Source organism: Saccopteryx leptura, chromosome 3, assembly GCF_036850995.1.
Source record: "Saccopteryx leptura isolate mSacLep1 chromosome 3, mSacLep1_pri_phased_curated, whole genome shotgun sequence".
In the NCBI taxonomy this organism is placed as follows: domain Eukaryota; kingdom Metazoa; phylum Chordata; class Mammalia; order Chiroptera; family Emballonuridae; genus Saccopteryx; species Saccopteryx leptura.
The window spans coordinates 91926020-91941047 of NC_089505.1; the positions used below are offsets into that span (position 1 = coordinate 91926020).

Below are 15028 nucleotides of genomic sequence, written 5' to 3' on the forward strand. Positions count from 1 at the left end.
CTTTACCAAATCCCAGGCTCAGCGTCTTATCTTGAGAAGTCTCTTAGTCTGAACCCTTGTCTTCTGGCTAGATTAAAGTTGATCCAAAGAGGCAAGAGTTTTCTCTTTCTAAAGCTCTCCCCAATAATTCATCACCCTAATATTTAATAACTCCATAAGATGTTATTCTTGTAGTATCTTCAATTCCTTTTGCTTTAAGGTGTTATTTTTATGCATTTTTAAAACTTCTTGCTGCTATTTTAAAATTGATCTCTTTTCTCTTTAGAAACTAACCTTTATCATGATTATTTAAATCATCATGTTGACTTCCCTCTCCCATTGAAAAGACTAATTGCAGACTCTTCAGGGTCTGTCTTAATATTCACCCAGGGCCAAGCAGAACAGCTTAACTTGACAGTAATTCCAATTGCCTTAGAAGTGTATATAATCTTCCCTGATGTCTGACTAGCTGTATTTAGAAAACTCAGGTGAAAAATAGGGAGTTGATTCTAATTCTCCTGTTCTATCGGTACATAGGTTGGCACACAAAGATTCAAACCATTGGGCTTTCAAAACATAGTCATTCTACCAACTCGTAAATGAAACTTACCGTTTCTGTGCTGGTTACTGTGCCAATTTTAAAGTTTATCCATAGAAAGAAAAACAAAAAATGGCCGAATATCTAGCATTCCAAATATAAACCACTGGATGAACAGCACATGTGAAGTCATAGTCTTTTCCAAAATGTTCTGAATAATTTTGCTCATTTTTGTACGTGCCTGAGGCCTGTAAAATAACCTCGGGGCCCTTGTGTCTGTCTCATCCACCTAGAGTCCAGCCTTCACTGGGAATCGGCCGAAGGGCCGCGTGGCTTAGCATAGCCATTCTTTCCTTGGTGCGGTTCTCTTTGGCACTGATGGTGCTGGGAGGCTGGTCTTGTCATCCAGTCAGTCGTGTTGGTTTGTTTCTTTTTAAAGATTATGACACTCAGTAGTGTGGCGTACTTACGGTTTTAGTGCCTGCAAAACCAGTTCTTAGTCTGGTTGCTAGTCATGTTTTCCCCTAATGTTCTCATGTTAAATTCCAGCACTTACTAAGCCCTTTAACTAAAGATTCCTAATGGAGGATTATGAGTTTAGTGGATGGAACAGATATGGAGCAGATAAAAGAAGATGTTCCTGGGAATCTTGGCGCGCTAAGAGATTGAACCATTTCTCGGAGTATATTACTCTCTCTTTGCATTTTTTAAGAGAACCAAGGATGGGGAAGGAGAGTAGTTTTGTTTTTGTTATTTTTTTATTTTAAACTGTGGCAAAAGACACATATCTTAAAAGTAAGCATTTTCAAGTGAACAGTTCAATGGCACTTTAGTGCATTTATGATGTTGGGCAGCCAACCTCTTATTAGTTCTAAAACATCATCCCCCTAAAAAGAAAGCCCAGAGCCAGTAAGTAGTTGCTCCCTATTACCCTTCTATAGTCCCTGGCAACTAGCAGTCTACATTCTGTTTCTAAAGATTTCTCTATTCCAGATATTGCCTATAAATTGAATCATAAAATACGTGACCTCTTATGTCTGGCTTCTTTCACTTAGCATAATGTTTTCAAGGTCCACTGTAGCATGGACCAGTATTTCATTCCTGTTATGGATGAGTAATATCCCTTTGTATGGACATACCGCATTTTTTTTGTCCATTCGTTTGTTGATGGACATTTGTGTTATCTCTACCTTTTGGCTCTTGTGAACAGTGCCACCATCCACATGCCTGTACATATATTTGTTTAAATACTTGGTTTTCGTTCTTTTGTGGAATTGCTGGGTCCTAAGATGATTCTATGTTTAACTTTTTGAGGACCTACTATATACTGTTTTCCAAAGTAGCTGAGTCATTTTACATTCCCGACAACTAGGAACAAAGGTTCCAGTTCCTCCTCATTTGAAGCACCTTGTTATTTTCTGAGTTTGTAGTTTTATTTTATATTTTATTGTAGTTATCTTGCTGGGTGTGTAGAGACATCTCATTGTGTTTTGATGTGCATTTCCTTAATAACTAATGATGCTGAAAATCTTTTCATGTGCTTACTGGCCATTTATATACCTTTGGAAAAATGTCTGTTCAAGTCCTTTGCCCATTTTAAAATTTGACTTTCTGCCTTTTTACTGTTAACTTTTAACCATTCCTTTTATAATAAGGATGCAAATCTCATAGCAGATATATGGTTAGCAAATAATCTATTCTGTGGATTATCATTTTGCCTTCTTTTATATTTTTATTGAAGATTTTGTTTATTGATTTTTTTTTTTTAATTTTTCTTTCTTTTTCTGAAGTTGGAAACGGGGAGAGACAGTCAGACAGACTCCCGCATGTGCCCGACCGGGATCCACCCGGCACGCCCATCAGGGGCGACGCTCTGCCCACCAGGGGGCGATGCTCTGCTGTGACCAGAGCCACTCTAGCGCCTGGGGCAGAGGCTGAGGAGCCATCCCCAGCACCCGGGCCATCTTTGCTCCAATGGAGCCTTGGCTGTGGGAGGGGAAGAGAGAGACAGAGAGGAAGAAGGGGGGGTAGAGAAGCAAATGGGCACTTCTCCTATGTGCCCTGGCCAGGAATCGAACCTGGGTCTCCTGCACATCAGGCCGACGCTCTACCACTGAGCCAACCGGCCAGGGCTTGTTTATTGATTTTAAGAGAGAGGAGAGAGAGAGGAGGAGGGACGGGAAGCATCGACTCATATGTGCCTTCCTGAACCAGGCAAGCCCAGGGTTTCAAACTGGTAACCTCAGCATCCCAGGTTGACACTTTTATCCACTGTGCCGCCACAGGCCAGGCTCATTTTGCCTTCTTTTTTTTTTTTTTTTTTTTTTTTAGAGAGAGAATCAGAGAGAGGGATAGACAGGAACGGAGAGATGAGAAGCATCAATCATTAGCTTTTTTGTTGCGCGCTGCAACACCTTAGTTGTTCATTGATTGCTTTCTCATATGTGCCTTGACCATGGGCCTTCAGTAACTCCTTGCTCGAGCCAGCGACCTTGGGTCCAAGCTGGTGAGCTTTTGCTCAAACCAGATGAGCCCACGCTCAAGCTGGCGACCTCGGGGTCTCGAACCTTGGTCCTCTGCATCCCAGTCTAATGCTCTATCCACTGCGCCACCGCCTGGTCAGGCTCATTTTGCCTTCTTGATGGTGCCCTTTGAAGGACAAAAGTTTTTAATTTTGTTGAAATCTAATTTACCTATTTTTTTTTTTTGTTATTTGTTACTTGTGCTTTTGATGTCATGTAAACTAATTTTTAACTCTGAATTTATCAGTTCCTTTTTTTGATAATAAAGGTTAATGGAGACAGGAGAATAATCTAAATTAAATTTCATCAAAATACCCCAAAGTGTAGTGAGGCCACAATATTCCATAAAGTGAGGATTCTTGAGCCACAGAGAAGCATGGCAGGGTTGAGTCAGAGGAAGGGGACCGACGGCTCTTTGTTTCCCTTTCGTCCCCGGGGACTCGGGCGTCTTGCCGAGACGTGAAGCGGTGGTAATCTGCCTGGCAACAGGACAGCTAATTCTTGGAGCTTTCACATGTCTGGCTTAGGTTTTTGTTTTTCTGGCCTCCAAAGATATGTAGTCATCCTTTGATATCTGAATTTTAAGCCACAAAAATTATTAGGAGAGGAGAAATGTCAGAGTATGTTTTCTGATGAGTCTCTTAACTTTACAGGAGAATACCTCAAACTTGATCTTCCTGCAACTGGAGTCTGACTTTTTCTTCTCTAATTTAAAAAGATCCCCTTCCTCATAATGGAGGTTTTAGGCATATGCTTATGAGTACTTAAATATGTGTATGAGTGTATGTCTATATGTATGTGTGTGTGAGTGTATGTGTTATAATTGTTTTTATAAATTCTAGTTTACAGGAGGGGACAGGAAGGCCGGTGGCTTCCAACAAGGTTGTTACCTGTGCAGAGCTCGTCTTAGACGTCTCACCAAAGACACAAAGAGTTATCTTAAAGAAGAAGGTAAGAGAGCTTAGGATTTGGCATTTGGAAGAAAAGATTTTCAGTGCTGGGGGAGACTCAGGCCCTCTAGTCCAGCCCCTCCGTGTGCAGCCAGGAAGCGGAGACAGGCTGAATGACTTGGCCGAGTGGGGACAGGGGGTGGGGGGTGGGGGGTGGCAGGTCTAGTTCCTGCTCTTCCCGCTTCCCCTGACACCTGCGCCAGGAGTCCCAAGCCCTTATCATCGTGGATGCCGTCTCTGGAAAACTTCATTCTTGAACTTTTTTTTTCTTTCAAATTTGTGATGTCATTTACATTACTCTATTTTTCTTTTGTAATATTCCCCTAATCTATACTGCTCACAAAAATTAGGAGACATTTCAAAATGCATATGAAGTGATAAAATATCCCCTAACTTTTGGGAGAAGAATTAGGGGATATTTTTAAATGAATATGAAGCGCTTGACTTGTGGTGGCGCAGTGGGATAAAGTGTCGACCTGGAACACTGAGGTTGCCGGTTCGAAACCTTGGGCTTGCCTGGTCAAGGCACATATGGGAGTTGATGCTTCCTGCTCCTCCCCCTTCTCCCTCTCTCTCTCTCTCTCTCTCTTTCTCTTTCTCTCTCACTCCTCTCTCTCTAAAAATCAATAAATAAAATTTTAAAAAATCTTAAAAAAAATGAATATGAAGCTAAAGATATCCCCTAATTTTTGTGAGATGTACTTTTTCCTAAACTGAAAGGAAAAATGATCAAACCCATAGTTTTTCCCCCATTTATGCTGACATTCTTTTCAAGTCAGTTTAGGGAAATGTTTATACTAATAGACCTAAATATGGAGGGAAAGACAGTAAAATTTGGCCAGAAATACTCCAGATGGCAGGAGGACTGGTAATAAATAATAGTTCAGCCTTCAGAATGGAAGACGTGTCAGAACACAGAGGTGCAGAGTCACTTTAAGAGAAGAGAGCTCACCAGCTATAATTATACAAAACACATGGACCTGAGGGATGTGTTCTGAAGATTTTCCATGACGGAAGTCACGTAATCCTGACAGAGGATGTCTATCCACCACTTAAGTGGCCTAAACACGGACGAAGATGGCTTTTTATCAGTTAAAGTGGTATCGCATGTGGCAGCTTGGCTTTGAAGTCCTACAACTCTTATCAAATTTTTAACTAGGGGAGTAGATTCAATTTATTTTATATTTTGCACATCAAATGAAACTATAATGCATGTGTTTCTAATTCAGCTTTTATTTTTTTTAACAGCTTTGCTGAGATAGAATTTATACGCCATACAAATTACCCACTTAAAATAGGCAACTGAATGGTTCTTAGTATATCCACAGATGTGGGCAGCCGCTACCACACTCTATTTTAGAGCATTTTTATCGCCCCAAGAAGAAACTGTATCCTCTAGCTACCACCCCCATATACCCTCCCTCCCAGTCCGAAGCGATTCCCTCTTCTCCTTTCTGTCTCTAGCCTTCCTGGTTACCTGGGCTTTCATGTGAACGGTCTTTTATGAGTGGCTTCTTTTGCTTAGGCTGATGTTTTCAAGGTTCACCTGTCTATCAATCTATCAGTGTCTCTGTATGTATTATTATATCACCTGTTCAAAGTCTCACATAATTCAGATTTCCTTAAAATGATATACTTTTATTTAAGGCTGTGCATATGTGGGAGGTGCATTTTAGAAATAAGATTTGGGAGTGGTGGTGAGTAAAGAGATCATGAGACATAGTAATCAAAAGTAAACAGTGTTTGAGGCTTCTATTGAGACTTTTGGGATAGAAAACTTTGAAAAGCAATAATCTTAAAAGTAGCAAATCTGACAGTCAAGTTAATTTTAAATAGAATTAGAAGAACCCTTGGAAATGATATTATTAGGTGACTTTCAAAGGATGTTCAGGTTCATCGGAATATTAAGGTAAATGAAAACCAATTTGGGAGTAAGATAATTTATCAAGTATGTTATGATTACCTGGTGTCTTCACTAAAACATGAATAGAAAATATATGCATCATTTCTAAGGGCCAGTTAAGCAGACAAACCAGGATTTTTTATTCAATAGCAAAGAACATTTTAAATAAAGGTTACAATTTATACAGCAGTTTTCACAGTTGTATTTCAAGTGATGAGGTTGAAAACTAGTAAACCCGAGGGTAAATGATAAGTTACACAGACACCAAAAATAGGCAAAGTTCTATGACTTGGCGTTGGGAAGTGGACCTGTGTAGGAAACCAAGAGTAGAAAGTTTGGCATCTTAGGTTTTGTTTGGCTGACTGGGTTTTTTTACTTTTTATTTTAAAGGAATCTCAAATTCACAGGAAACTTGGCAGAAGTTCTGTAGAAGGGATGCTGTGACTTCTATTTGTCCTGTTGCCTGTGCTGTTAACTTAGCACTTGATTACTGTGGTGTCTCCCATTCCTCTCTGCTGTGCAGTGAAGTTTCTTTTTTTCCCTTGTATTCATTAAATATTTTGTGCAGCCTACTTTGAGACGATGTAAATATCCTGTCCCTCATCAGAGTTTCTATTTATGTATGTATTAGATTGGACTTCTATAACAAAATACTATGAACTGGATGACTTAAACCCAATGGGAATTTATTTTTCACAGTTCTGGAGGCTGGAAGGTCCAAAATTAGGGTGCTGGCCAATTCAGTTCTTTGAGGTCCCTATTCCTGGCTTATAGATTTAGGCCTTCTCAGTGTGTTCTCAAATGGCAGGGGGTTGGGGGATGTAGAAAGCAAGCCCTTTGTTGCCTTTTCTCATAAGGGCACTAATTCCACCAGGAGAGCCCCACCCTCATGACCTCAGCTGAACCTAATTTATAACCCAAAGGTCCCATTTCTAAATACTGCATCACAATTGCAGGTTAGGTCTTCAACATAAGAATTGGGGGAGGGCACAATTCAGTCCTTAGCGTTATGTGTGTCACCACGGGCTCCTGTTTTGTTCAGTGTGTTATCTGTTACTGTCAGTGTTTATTTTTATGCTCAATTCTCACATTTGGCCAATAGGAGCTCCTTTAACCCTCTGCGTCCTTTTGACATGCCTCATTCCTTGAGCACTTTCTTGCTTTCTGACACAGCAAGTTATTTTGGGCTTACCCTGCACTTTCCCTGCACCACACACATGCCCACGCCCCATGGACTTCTGCCTTCTTCATTCTCACCTAAAGGCTTTAGGACTGAATTGTGAGGCAAAGGAGAGATGGGAGTGGAAAGAGAATGGTGGACCTCAGATTTTTAATTGGAAATTTTGGTGGTTTCTGACTATGATGAGTCTGTTGATGGGGAGGCAGTGGAGGAACCCGGGTATGGGATTGAATTCTCCTGAGCATCGCCTGTGACTCCCGATCTGGAGCGCCTGCAGGACAGTGGAGAGGCTTGCTCGTGGGGCTGTGGTGTGTCTGTCTCTTACTGTGAACAGGGAAGTCAGCCTGTGGGGACTGCAGATGGGGACATGCAGTGACATCTCCTCTCTTCACAGACCCGGGAGGCAGTAGTGCACAGGAGACAGAGCATTTTGTCTTTCTGGGTCTGACTTCTGCCTTAGTCACTTCGAGATGGGTGATATCTGGTGTTTCACATTCCTCCCTGAGCCTGCCTCATTTTTCTACTTCTTCCACGTTTGTGAGAAGGATCAAGGACATAAAGTGCTATGTAAAACGATGTAATCGTGGCCCTGGCCGGTTGGCTCAGTGGTAGAGCGTCGGTCTGGCGTGCGGAAGTCCCGGTTTCGATTCCCGGCCAGGGCACACAGGAGAGGCGCCCATCTGCTTCTCCACCCCTCCCCCTCTCCTTCCTCTCTGTCTCTTTCTTCCCCTCCCGCAGCCGAGGCTCCATTGGAGCAAAGTTGGCCCGGGCACTGAGGATGGCTCTGTGGCCTCTGCTTCAGGCACTAGGATGGCTCTGGATGCAACAGAGCGATGCCCCAGATGGGCAGAGCATCGCCCCCTGGTGGGCATGCCGGGTGGATCCCGGTCGGGCGCATGCAGGAGTCTGTCTGACTGCCTCCTCGTTTCCAGCTTCGGAAAAATGGAAAAAATTAAAAATTAAAACGATGTAATCGTAATAATATAGTAAACGTTTATCACAGGAATCCTAAGAGGCAGCTTATTTCCCCCTTTGACAGATCAGGAAGCAGAGGCTCTGAGAGATGTAGTGACTTTGTCCAAGGTCATTCAGGTAGTAAATGGTGCAGCTGAGTTCAAATCCTGGCCTTCCCAGCATTCACAGGCCTTTGTTCGTTTTACTTTGTAGAGTGTGACACAGAAGTTGTCTTCCCATCGCAGGGCTGCATGGGTGGGTTTGTGGTCCCCGGTGGGGGTCTCTTGCTCTAGGGGAGCTCCCACATGGTAAGAGGGGATGTGGTCCCGACAGGTCTGGCTGGAGTACGTGTTCCTGTAGAGAGTGTCCTGCATGACGAGATGTTCCTGAAGTGGAACTGCAGGAATTGTGTAGAAAGGCAGGGTTGCAGAGTGGTTAGGCATGTTGGCTCTGGGATCGGGCTGTGGAGACTCAAATCTTCGTCCACCACCTGCTAGTTGTGTGATCATGAGGAAATCCCTTTGTTTCGTTGAGCCTTAACTTTCTCATCTGTAAGAATAATTAGTAGCATATGCCTCACTGGATGAAGAGTAAATGAGTTACCTACATGTAAATCCCGTGGGTCAGTGGCTGGCATGTAGTAAATTATCAGTAAGTAGTATTACCATACTTCCCCATGTATAAGATGCACCTTAATTTGGGGGCCCAAAATTTGGAAAAATACGTATTACATAAAGTTATTGAACTCAAATTTTATTCATCATAAAATTCGTACAACTCCTCATCACCGTCAAAACTCGCATCCATTAGCTTTTCCTCATCTGTGTCTGATGACAAATCACAAGACAGTGAAGACGCAACAATGAGCGCAAAAATAAGTGTGAAAAAGCGGGAAATGCAAGTAAAAAAATCTACAGCCACTGTATATATAATAGACTCACCCAGTTTTTAGACCCCAAATTTTTCCCAAAAAAGGCGCATCTTATACAATGGGGAAATACAGAATTACTTGAATATAGTGGATCATATAGACTTTCATGGATTGACCCAGAAGTCCAACTGCTGTTTATAAAATACTTTTAAGGAGAAAATATTTAGAATTAACAGCAATCAACTTAGTATAACCTTTGAATACAATCAACTTATAAATTGGAAATGATCAATATATAGTATACTTTTATTATAAATATGGGAGGGGAGAAGATTTCTGGTAAATTCTGGTTGTCAGGATTACCAATTGTGAGGATTACCAGTGTTCAAATATTGAGGAATTCATATATTCTTTATATAATTGGATCACTCTATATGGTAAGGGTACCCAAGGGTCACCATTTGGGACAGCAGTTAATCGCAGCAATGTAGTGAGTGGAGGTGATTAGTCTGAACTTCAAATGACCAGTTATCTCAGAGACTATTTTTAAATTTTACATTGTTTGTAATTTTGGGTTATTTGATTCAAGAGTTTTTAGCCAGTTTCACCCGAAGTTCAGCTAGGAATGAACAACAATGAGAGTTGAAATCAGGCATTTATGAAATGCAGAAAATAACCTTCTCAGCCCTTCCCTGGAGCCGGGTTGCCTGTGTTGATAGCTCTCTCTGTGCCTGTCGCAGGAGCCAGGGAAGCGTTCTCAGCTGTGGAGGATGACAGGCACCGGCATGCTGGCCCACGAGGGCTCGTCGGTGCCGCACAACCCCAATAAGCCATCCGCGGCCCGCTCCACCGAGGGCGCTGCCATCTTGGATATTGCCGGGCTTGCTGCTGTAACCGACAACAGGTAACTTTCTGGGCACTTTGTGACTCAGAGGAAATTTATACCAAAAAGCGAGAGTCTATAAAAGAAGTAGAAATTTGTATTTTTCTATTTGTCGTTTTCCTCAGTGACAGGAATCTGTTGCATCCCCAAATATGAGCATTGGGTCTTTATCTTCTTTTTTAAGCCATTATGGAAATGCCCATGGAGACTGATAATTCAAACAGTAGGATATGTTATAGAAAGTGAATGTTTCTTTCACCTGAACTGCCATCCACATCACTCCCTAGAAGCGAATAGTTTATTCTTTAAAATCTTAAAACATTTTGTTAAATCTTTTGAAAGTAGAAATAAATTATTTAGAAAATAAGCAAGTGTGTTTCTGTAGCTAACTCCTTGGGTTCAGATCAGCTTTTTAACGTTGAATAACATTTTATGCACCTCTTTTGTGTGCCTTAGTTTCTCCAGGAAATCAGTGTCTTTGTGTTTTGTTAATATCTTATTTACATCCAGAATGACTTTAGATGACTTGCAAGTTAAAACCCGGTACAAATAAATGTATTTGAAACTAAAACAGAGCAAAGACAACTGAAAATATTTTAAAATGTGCACATTTGACAGCCCTTTTCGTACTGTATAACAGCTAGTCATTGTGAGACTGCAAGAACCCATGTTATATATAATGATTTATCTGTAGAATGCACATTGCATATGTGTATGTATATAATGGATCCCGCCGTAGGAGTCACGCCCGCCCCTTGGATTTTGAGGGGAGAAGGACATGGAAAAGGAGGGAGGGTGAAACCGCCGTCCTGGTGTTCTCCCCGGGCTGGAAGTGTGGGGCCCTGCACACTCACTGCAGCTTTTCGTGTCCCAGGTATGAGCCGCTGATGCTGAGGAAGCCCGATCGCCGGCGGAGCACGACCCAGACGTGGAGCTTCCACGAGGGGAAGCTGACCTGCGGGCTGCACGGGCTGGTTGTCCAGGTCCGCAGGTTTGCACATCCTCCGTGTCGGAGGTCTGGCCTCCTCTGAAACGCGGTCTCAGTGAGGAGCTGTAGGGCATGTTGTGAAACAGTCAAGGAACTGTGTGTGTATTTATATGGGACCTGTATGAGAAATGGTTGCCTCTGTGTGGTTTTTTTTTTTTTAATTCGCTTATTTGGATTTTTTTCTTTGACATAAATTACTTACATAATTTTAAGAAGGAGGAAACAAGTCTGCTAAAAAAGCCCACCACTGAGTGAGATGGATTGGTCTGAGACCTGTGAAGTTAATGTGATAGCCACAAGAGTCTTTTGTAGAGTGTTCTCAGAGATGATGAGTAATCATCACAGGCTCTCTTGATTCTGTTTATTTCTGCATTCTTTGTGGTACCCAAATAAGCATTTCATTGTTGTAGCAAATGTCAGGGTAAAGATGGCTGTGGTCACCTTCTCCTGTCCTCAGCCGGTCTGCCCATGATGAGCTCCCAGTGTACTTGTTAAGCAGATACATCTGGAAAATTACCAGGAGTTTGGATTTTCTGTCCCCGGCTTCAGGCCGGGAACGAGACCATGGATCTGAGATGAGTGGATGGGAAGGTGTCTTGGAGGTTTGGGCATTAGCAGAACACCATATGTGACTGGGCATACAGTTCTGCATCAGCCTGGGGTTTTACCCCAGAGGTAAAACGCTAGAACATTAGGCCCTGGCTAGAGAACTCTTAATGTGTTTGTTCTGGGGGAAGCCAGGCTCCCTTCCATAATGGGAGATTGTTTTCCAGGGGAGCAAAACTGGAAGGAGCCTCTGAGTGCTGTTTGTTGAGATTTATTTTTCTTTATCTCTATTGCCCTTAGCTTTTTCCATCAAAGGCAAGCTGCTTACTTATATGAAGCACACATCTGGAAAGGATTTGTGATTTCCAATTAGCAATACAATTCAGACTTCTAGAGGCAAAAGCAGGCTTGTTATAATTATTGGGTTCTGCATCTGACCCTGACTTTACTTCTGGTTCGTTTCTGAAGCCCGTGTCATTCCCACTCTCTTAGAGCATTTCTCCCCAGAAATCCCTCTTGGTGTTTATTGTTTCTTGAATCTGTTTTATCATTTCCCTGGTTGTGAATGACCCTATAATAACAGTATTCAGCAGAGCAGAATGTGTTCTGGGCAGGGAAATGAGCTTGTTTCAGGCGCATTATTCTGAATCAAATAATTGTAGGCATGTTAACATTTTCTGACACTGCCCTTATAAAGCTGTGTCTGCACTTTCTTCCTAAACTTCCAGCAGTCCTGAAAGCTTTCTCCATGGGGAAATCTGTCCTATACACCCGGACCCAAGTGTCCTTTTCATTACTCATTATTTAAAAATTTAAGAAAGCGTCTCTACATACTCTAGTCACTGTCTTGCCTAGCCCTGGATTTGCCCTTCCATAGGCATTGTCCTGTAGACGTCCATCTTATTTGGTGCGTATAGCAAGAAGGTATTTTTTGCAAAGGCCTGAGGGACTGGACATCAGAGAACCTTTCCAACCTCCAGTTTCAGAATAAGTTCCATCTTTTGAATATTTGGGTTGACCATTCAACTGTAGGCTTGTTCTGGGAGGTTTCCAATTCTAGAATTTGCTTCTTATTAGAAAGCTGTGTGATAGGGTTAATTGCTTTATTTTCAGATTAGTTCAGGTTTTTAAGCAAACCCTAATGAGAATACTCAGAGAAACATGGCTTTTTGGTACTTTTTTTTTAGAGCTGTTTTTAAAAGTTATTACTAAACCAAAATACTATTCGTGGAACCTCCTTACTCAGAATACCCTACATTCATACAGCGTAATTTTTCCATCTTGCCCAAGTAATCTGTTCTGCATCATCTGTAAAGTTGACAAAAACAGCAAAAAGAAAGTGTGCTTTGCTGTACATGACAGTGACCCTTTGAACAAGAATTTAAACTGGGTAACTTGTTTCAGATGATAACGTGAAATTGTCAACGTTGACGCCTTGATTTACGTCTTTGCTTACACGTCTTTACTCTGTCTTTTAGGCCAAAGGAGGGCTTTCTGGTTTGTTTGATGGAGCTGAAGTTGTTCTTGGTCCTGACACATCCATGGAGCTTTTGGGGCCAGTTCCACCTGAACAACAATTTATTAACCAGAAAATGAGACCTGGTTCTGGAATGTTATCCATCAGAGTCATCCCAGATGGACCCACTAGAGCACTCCAGGTGGTAATTTATCTTAAAAACTGACACGAAAGAATCTCATTGGGCTTCTCCCCAGTGGTTAGTCATTCAGCAAATACTTACTGAAGTATTATGCTGGAGATAAAGTTACAGTGTCTTCATTTATTTATAAAGTGGGGGTAAGACCTACTTCACAAAGTTATTAGAAGAATTAAAGTATAAGTAAATATAAGATGATATAAAAATGAAATGTAAGAACTGAAGATAATACAATGTAACAGGGGACTCTTTGAGGTAGTGCATCATAACCCATAATACCTCTTTAAAAAACATGCTTATTTTAGGTGAAATTGAATTTGCATATTTTAACTTGAGCTATAATTCTAGATCACCCATGGATGCCTAACTCCACCATCAGAGGTTTTCAGGGTCTGCAGATTGGTGTTTGCCATGTAGACCTAAAAACAAGTTTGTTTCACTATCACCTAAATCTTACTTTAGCAGTGCTTTGGAAACCATTAACTTCCATAGGATTATTGAACATATAGGGAGTTTTGACCAACACAGTTGATACGGAATGGGTTTCACTGGGTAAAAATGAGTCCTCTTATTATACTGTTTTATTTGACTTTAGATAACAGATTTCTCCCAGCGGAAAAGTGACCGTTCATCATATGAATTGAATGAACTTCCTGTTATTGAACAAGAGCTCCAGAAATTAAAGAATCCAGACACAGAGCAGGAATTGGAAGTAAGTGTTAAGTACCACAAAATCATTTCTCTTTTTCTATTTTTTTAAAATTATTATTCAGTGAGATGAGGGGAGGCAGAGAGACAAACTCCAGTGTGCATCCTGACCGGGATCCAATTGGCAAGTCCACTAGGGGGCGATGATCTGCCCATTTGGGACATTGCTCCGTTGCTCAGCAACTGAACTCTTCTTAGAGCCTAAAGCAGAGACCATGGAGCCATCCTCTGTCCAGGGCCAACTCACTCTAATCGAGTCATGGCTGCAGAAGGGGAAGAGAGAGAGAGAAGCGAGAAGGGTAGGGGTGGAGAAGCAGATGGGCGCTTCTCCTGTGTGCCCTGACCAGGAATCTAACCCAAGACATCCACACACCGGGCTGATGCTCTACCAGTGAACCAACCGGCCAGGGCTGCAAATTCATTTCTTTATCGTAAATTTGGATAGAATTTTGCTGTGCGTGTTCTCAGTTTTGGCCTTCCCTTTTCTTTCTGCCCTCTGTGAATTCTAAATATAGGTGTTGCTTCACAGTTCACAATGTTTAATGTTATCACAACAGGATGGGTGAATATGTTAAATGATAGCTAAAGTCTAATCAGAATGTGACAAATGTTGCTAAATTAAGATGACAGTAAACAAAGCTAAACTATTTGAATTTAAACAGGAATGAAGGTAGAGAATAAATAAATAGGTTTTGCAGTTTTGTTTGTTTTTGTTTTTGGTCCTAGGAAATTCTGACATCACCTTGCTCTCTGTCTGTTTGGGCATTGGGAAGAAGGCCAAAGTATGAAAAGGAACATGAAACAAATATGAATACTCATTTGATGTTTATTTAGTGATTTTTAAAAATCAAATACCTATATGTAAAGCACTCTGTTGGATGTCATGGTAGTTCGGTGAATAACTTATTACGAGCTTATATTCCAAATAGGGAGAAAGGTTGCCGAATAATTATTATCTTACATGAAATGCAGAATGTCATCAGACCTCTGATGGAGGCATTTAGCATCTCACTCTAGAGGTCTGGTTGGTGGGGAGATGATGCAATTTGAAGCATCAAGGTGAATAATATTGCTCTCCTGAGTGGCTTGCGTCTGATCGGAGGTAAACTAGGATTTCAATTCATTGGCTTCCTTACACCCTCTTGGCTACCTTGAGCTCTGTTTTAAACTGTCAGTTTGTCTTCTTTTGGTGTCTTTTCAGGTGCTTGTGAAGTTAGAAGGTGGCATTGGGTTGTCCTTAATTAACAAAGTCCCAGAAGAACTGGTCTTTGCCAGTCTCACAGGAATCAATGTGCACTATACACAGCTGGCCACCAGCCATATGCTTGAGCTCAGCATACAAGATGTACAG

General features: G+C 41.6%; 1 protein-coding gene and 1 non-coding gene across 5 annotated transcripts in view; one reads left to right on the forward strand and one right to left on the reverse strand.

Annotated features, from left to right (window-relative positions):
- The window catches only part of VPS13D (vacuolar protein sorting 13 homolog D), a 239345-nt gene that overhangs the window by 119002 nt on the left and 105315 nt on the right, over positions 1-15028 (forward strand). For all 4 annotated transcript variants that reach the window (XM_066375101.1, XM_066375102.1, XM_066375103.1 and 1 more), the window contains 6 exons: positions 3882-3990; positions 9638-9801; positions 10655-10763; positions 12793-12972; positions 13565-13681; positions 14879-15028. In XM_066375101.1, the coding sequence (XP_066231198.1) occupies positions 3882-3990; positions 9638-9801; positions 10655-10763; positions 12793-12972; positions 13565-13681; positions 14879-15028 (829 nt within the window). The remainder of the gene's footprint in view (positions 1-3881; positions 3991-9637; positions 9802-10654; positions 10764-12792; positions 12973-13564; positions 13682-14878) is intronic.
- On the reverse strand, positions 2575-2650 carry TRNAI-GAU (transfer RNA isoleucine (anticodon GAU)). Its single transcript has one exon. It is a non-coding gene; the product is annotated as a tRNA-Ile (tRNA).